General features: G+C 42.5%; 1 protein-coding gene across 1 annotated transcript in view; it reads left to right on the forward strand.

Moving 5' to 3' along the window:
* The window catches only part of sult6b1 (sulfotransferase family, cytosolic, 6b, member 1), an 11844-nt gene extending 5342 nt beyond the window's left edge, over positions 1-6502 (forward strand). Inside the window, exons 3-7 of the mRNA XM_037687166.1 lie at positions 1681-1770; positions 2379-2502; positions 3582-3676; positions 3927-4083; positions 6238-6502. Of these exons, the coding sequence (XP_037543094.1) occupies positions 1681-1770; positions 2379-2502; positions 3582-3676; positions 3927-4083; positions 6238-6365 (594 nt within the window). The 3' untranslated portion in view covers positions 6366-6502. The remainder of the gene's footprint in view (positions 1-1680; positions 1771-2378; positions 2503-3581; positions 3677-3926; positions 4084-6237) is intronic.
* The last annotated feature ends 45 nt before the right edge of the window (positions 6503-6547 follow it).

Below are 6547 nucleotides of genomic sequence, written 5' to 3' on the forward strand. Positions count from 1 at the left end.
ATAGATAGATAGATAGATAGATAGATAGATAGATAGATAGATAGATACTTTATTAATCGGGGGTGGAATTCAAGGCATCAAGTAGCATTTTCTAATTGTATAAAAAAATACAATAATCAAAGAAGAAGCAGAATGCACCCTCATGTTTGAACATGGTGTTCATGATTGACAAAATATGACTAGCACAGAAATCCAACAAAAAGAATTCCTCTTGGGTCCAGATCAGATTGGGGTTCCTCCCAGTCATGCCCCTTCAGGTCACACTGTCATTCCCCACATGGGCTATGAAGTCCCCCCAGCAGAATAAATGAGTTCAGCTGAATAAAGGAGTTCCCAGCTGGTGAACCTTCCAGCACCACCACCAAGGACTCCAAGAAGGCTGGATACTCTGAACTGCCATTTGGTGCATAGGTACAAACAACAGTCAGAGCCTGTCCCCCCACCCAGTGATGCAGGGAAGCTACCTTCTCATCTACTGGGGAAAACTCCAACACACAGGCACCAAGTTAGGGAGCTTAGAGTAGACCCACACTAGCTCGACACCTATCACCATGGGCAACGCCAGATTGGAATAAGGTCCAGCCCCTCAAGGAGATTGGTTCCAGAGCCCATGATGTGTGTCGAAATGAGCCCAAATATATCTAGTCGGTACCTCCCAACCTCATGCACAAGTTCAGGGTTCCTTCCCTGCCAGAGACATCACATTCCATGTCCCAAGAGTAAGACTGTTGTAAGCCAGGGTCAGAGCGCCAAGACCTCCGCTATCATGCACCTGACTTGTATGGCCCCTCCTGCAGGTGGTGAGCCCACAGGAAGTCAAACACATGTTGCTCATTTGAGCTGAGCCTGGTGACTGAGCCCCAGGGGTAGAGACCCCGTCACCAGGCACTCACCAACGAGCCCCTCCCCAAGGCCTGACACCAGGGTGGGGCCCCAGTGACTCACGACCAGGCAAGAAACACTGAGCTCCTTGTTGTTTTATGTCCATGAGAGTCTTTGGAATTGCTCTATGTCTGGCCTGTGACCTAGAACCAATCAGCCTTGGGAGACCCTACCAGGGGCAATTAAAATTGCCCCCGACAGCATAATTCCTAGGATCATTCAGGCACACAAACTCCACCACCACAATAAGGTGGCGATTCAAGGAGGAGTATGTATATATATATATATATATATATATATATATATATATATATATATATACCATACCATACCACTTTATCTATAAAGCACTTAAAACAGCTACAAAGCCAACCAAAGTGCTGTACAGACAAAACAACATGTAACACACAAAGCAAAATATAAAATGAAGTAGATATGTTCATATATAATTTAAGTTGAGTGGACTAAGTGCAAAGATTTACGTAGGATGCTAACAGTTAACACAGTCCATCTGAAATTGAAGAGACTTCCTAAAATGTGAAGAGGACATGGCTAAAATCCTGTGGGACTTACAGATACCAATGGGAGGTTCATTTTAACATGAGTCCATTTAATAACTAATAGTTAACCAACTAGACATTATGGTGATCAAGAAGCTGCAAAAGATGGCAGTATAATCGGATGAGAAAAGCGCACAGAATTGATTCAAGTTGACAGAATAAGAACCTGATAAGTGGTAATTTCTATATTTATATTGCAATTTCCTAAAGATAATTTTGTTGGCCTATATCTTCTCAGATGGTGGAAGAGGCCCCCTCTCCAAGGCTTATGGGGACTCACATTCATCCCGACTACATACCTGCCACTTTCAAAGAAAAGAACCCAAAGGTAGATACTTTTAAAAAAAATATAACTAAAATTCTGAATTTTGTTTCAATAATGTTTATTTTCTTGTTTGCTCTCTTTATTCTGTTTATTTCTGTTTTTACCCCCACAAAGTCTTTGTTTACTGAGAAAACTTTTTTCATTTTGTTGGATTTAGCTGCAAAATGTTTTTTTGTGTAGGGGCAGCATGGTGGCGCAACTGGTAGAGCTGCTGCCTCTCAGTGAGCAGGTCCCTGGTTCAAATCCCAGTCCGGGGGCCTTTCTGGTTGGAGTTTGCATGTTCTCTCTGTGCATGCATGGGTTTTCTCCGGGTGCTCCAGTTTCCTCCCACAGACCAAAAACATGCATGTTAGTCTGATTGGTAACTCTAAATTGTCCCTAGGTGTGAGTGAGAGAGTGAATGGTTGTTTGTCTCGTTTGTCTCTATGTGGCCCTGTGATGGACTTGCGACCCATCCAGGGTGTACCCCGCCCCTTGCACAGTGACAGCCAGACATGGGCACCGGCAACCCCCGTGACCCAAAATGGAAGAAGCGGGTAAAAGATAATGGATGGATGTTTTTTGTGTTATTTTGATAAGTAGTGTTTACTTTTTGCTTTCTTTCTGCACAGACACTGGTGGTCTTCAGGAACCCAAAAGACACTTTGGTTTCATATTATCATTTCAGTAATAATAACCCCGTCCTGCCAGCGATGAAGTGGGATTCATTCTTTAATGATTTTATGAGTGGAAATGGTGAGTAAGGCATCGTTCACACTGTAGGTTTGAATGCTCATTTATTATTTATTGCTCAGAATTTTTAATTTTTAATTTTTTTGTGGAGTTACACACATAATTTAAATGCGACCTCCATTAGACTCAAGTGAAAATAACATCACACACTGCATGCTGTGTTTACAAAATATGGATCCTACATGTTGGCACATGCGTATCCATTCTGAAGTTGTTGTGCAGTCAGACTAATAAAGCATTACCTGCCATACTTGTTTGATCCCCTGTTCACTTTTGGTCTTGATGCTTATCGTCTACTTAGGTGCAGAATTGCACTGATGGCACAAAAAAGTGCTGCTCTGAAGGCAACATGGAAAAGTGCTCCTGTTGCATGTCATTTTGTATGTTTTGGAGTGATTTTTGTATGTATTGAGTGACTTCTGTACTCTCCAGTTTGCAGCGCTAAACGTGCAATCCATCCAGTAATTCTAACTTGTGCTTTGGACAATGTATAGGGGCTGAACAGGAGTCTAATTCATTATTATTTGAACATTGCACTTGAACTCTGAACTGAGGACAAACCTGTAAAATTTCAGTGAACTGGAGTTTTAATCATTGGAAGAAAAGCATCCACTATGACCTTGGAGTTGTCCTAAATATACAGTTTTTAAAATTGTACATGTGCAGTGATTCAACCACAGTTTACATGTTGATGTGCATTCTGATAATATCAACCACAAATTTTTACTGGGACAAACAAATCAATGTTTTTATTTGACCTCAGTGATTAACATTGTTTTGAAACAATTTTGACTTGATCATGCTGCAAAACGCCATCCACCACCTATTGTAACTTGTTTTTTTCAAACACCTGACACTTTTTAAAGCATGTAAGTGTCAGTTCATTTTTATTCTCCTCAGATGAAAGTGAATAATCATTTTGGAGCTCCACAGTGGCTTGTGGGCCTTTAATTGTACAGTCCACATATAACAAGAAATGACTCAGAAATGATCAACTTACTCCATTTTAATAAATGTTTTGTTGTTGTTGTCAGCAGTGGTTTTTATTTTTAATTTTTATTGTGGATTTTTTTATTTTTCAGTTGCCTGGGGTTCATACTTTGATCATGCCCTCGCCTGGGAAAAGAGAATGGACGACCCACATGTCATGGTTGTTACCTATGAAGAACTGAAACAGGTGGGTCACTCAGATTCTTCTGCTGAATCTCACGAATGATTGAACTCAAATGCCAAAATCACCTGAGAATTTCTCTTTGCATGGCGTCTATTTCCAAACATTCCTGCTGAGTGTTTTTATTTAATTTTATTATTTTTACTAATTATTGATCAGTTACATTTCTTTCTAAAGCCCACCTGCAGAAGAGTGAAATTAACTTCTGATACAGAACTTTAAGTTTTGAGTCCTGCTTGAATTTGATGCCCTGCAGGACCTGAGCGCTGGTGTTCGTCAGATCTCCACCTTCTTCGGCTTCAGCCTGACGGACGCTCAGATCCAGCAGATCACAGAAGCGAGCTCCTTCAGTGCCATGAAAGCGAGCTCAGATAAATCCCACAGCAACATGGGAAACGTATTCTTCAGGAAAGGTGACTCCTACATTTATGTTTCTGTAAAATTTAAAACAGAATTTCAGTAAAATTGTCAGTGCTGCCACAGAAAGAAATCAAATAATTTTCTTAGTGATATTGTTTTATCTGAAAGAGGAGTGTGTTCGTTTTATCTTAATCAAAGACTTTTATTATGAGAGTTTAAGATGTTATGCTTGGATGAAATTAAATTTAGATGTGTAGGTGGCGATGTTGATTTCATCAGCAGAAATAATAATAATAATAATAATAATAATAATAAAGTGGTACGCGTTGTCATCATTGTATGGAAACGTACAACAAGAAATTAGTTCTCTTCATTTAGCCCATCAGACCTGGGATGCATCCAGGTGGAGCAGTGGGCAGCTATGTAAGCGCCCGGGGAGCAGTTAGGGATTAGGTGTCTTGCTCAAGGACACCATGACATGTGGGCATGGCGGGGAGTTGAACCACAACTTTCTGGTCCCAGTTCTTCTTGTTATAATTATGATCTGAATCTCTCGACCTTGACCTCTCTAAGTGGCTTTATCTTAGTTCCTGGCAAGAACCAATGCAGACATGTTCCTGTTTTTAGTTTTCTACATCGCCTTACAACCTAGCTGTTTTTTTTTTGTTACATTTTCTTTTAAATACCATTTTACTTTCTCTTGTTAAAAAAAAAATCTCAATTTGTATGCATCCTTATGATAGTCTATTGTTGTCTTTGTTGTCCACTGCTGTCATCATTCTTTGTTAAAATTGGGTCTCTCTTGTACATGAGGCTCAATGGGATTAACCTGTATAATCCATCCATCCATCCATCCATTTTCTTCCGATTATCTGGGGTCGGGTTGCAGGGGTAGCAGCCTAAGTAGGGAGGCCCAGACTTCCCACTCCCCAGCCACTTGGGCCAGCTCTTCCGGGGGAATCCCGAGGCGTTCCCAGGCCAGCCGAGAAACATAGTCCCTCCAGCGTGTCCTGGGTCTTCCTCTGGGCCTCCTTCCGGTGGGACGTGTCCGGAACACCTCACCAGGGAGGCGTCCAGAAGGCATCCTAAACAGATGCCCAAGCCACCTCAACTGGCTCCTCTCAACGTGGAGAAGCAGCGGCTCTACTCTGAGTCCCTCCCGGATGATCGAGCTTCTCACCCTCATCCTCTGGAGAGGAGGGTCCGTCGGATAGTCGAACCTCGGATTCAAGAGGAGCAGTGCGGTTTTCGTCCAGGCCGTGGAACACTGGACCAGCTCTACACTCTCAGCAGGGTCCTGGAGGGTGCGTGGGAGTTTGCCCAACCAGTCTACATGTGCTTTGTGGACTTGGAGAAGGCGTTCGACCGCGTCCCTCGGGGGACCCTGTGGGGGGTACTCTGGGAGTATGGGGTACCGGGCTCTTTGATACGGGCTGTTAGATCCCTGTATGACTGGTGTCAGAGCTTGGTCCGTATTGCCGGCAGTAATTCGGGCTTGTTCCCGGTGAGAGTTGGACTCTGCCAAGGTTGCCCTTTGTCACCGATTCTGTTCATAACTTTTATGGACAGAATTTCTAGGTGCAGCCAAGGTGTTGAGGAGATCCATTTTGGTGGCCTTAGGATTGCATCTCTGCTTTTTGCAGATGATGTGGTCTTATTGGCTTCATCAGATCGTGATCTACAGCTTTCGCTGGAGCGGTTCGCAGCTGAATGCGACGCGGCCGGGATGAAGATCAGTTCCTCCAAATCCGAGGCCATGGTCTTGAGCCAGAAAAGGGTAGAGTGCCCTCTCCGGGTCAGGGAGAAGGTCCTACCCGAAGTGGAGGAGTTCAAGTATCTTGGGGTCTTGTTCACGAATGAGGGAAAAATGGAGCGTGAGATCGATAGGCGGATAGGTGCAGTGTCTGCAGTGAAGCAGGTGCTGTACAGGTCTGTCGTGGTGAAGAGAGAGCTGAGTCAAAAGGCGAAGCTCTCAATTTACCGATCGATCTATGTTCCTACCCTCATCTATGGTCACGAGCTTTGGGTTGTGACCGAAAGAACGAGATCTCGGATACAAGCGGCCGAAATGAGTTTTCTCCACAAGCTAACCTGTATAAATAAAGGTTAAATGAATGAACATTATTATTATTATTATTATTACTGCTACTGTTGTTGTTTATTTTAATTATGTTTACCTGTGATTTTTTATTTATTTTTATGTGCAGGTGAAGTTGGAGACTGGAAGAACCATTTTACTCCTGAACAGAGCAAAGAGATGGATGAAGCTTTCAGCAAACACCTGGCAGGAACGAAGCTGGGAGCCAAACTGAACTACAAACATTACTGTCAGTAAGAACGAGACAGGAGGAAGAGGAAGTAAAGAAATGAAGATTAGAAAGCTAGTCAGAGGGATGTCCTGGTGTTTGGAGCTTCATCAATTAAACTTTTTTCAGCATAAACCAGCAGAGTCAAAACTCAAAAAATAAATAAATAAAATGAATTAAAAAAAAATTAAAATAAACAAAATATATATAT

The sequence above is a fragment of the Nematolebias whitei genome, chromosome 1 (assembly GCF_014905685.2).
Source record: "Nematolebias whitei isolate Nwh7 chromosome 1, NemWhi1, whole genome shotgun sequence".
Taxonomy (NCBI): domain Eukaryota; kingdom Metazoa; phylum Chordata; class Actinopteri; order Cyprinodontiformes; family Rivulidae; genus Nematolebias; species Nematolebias whitei.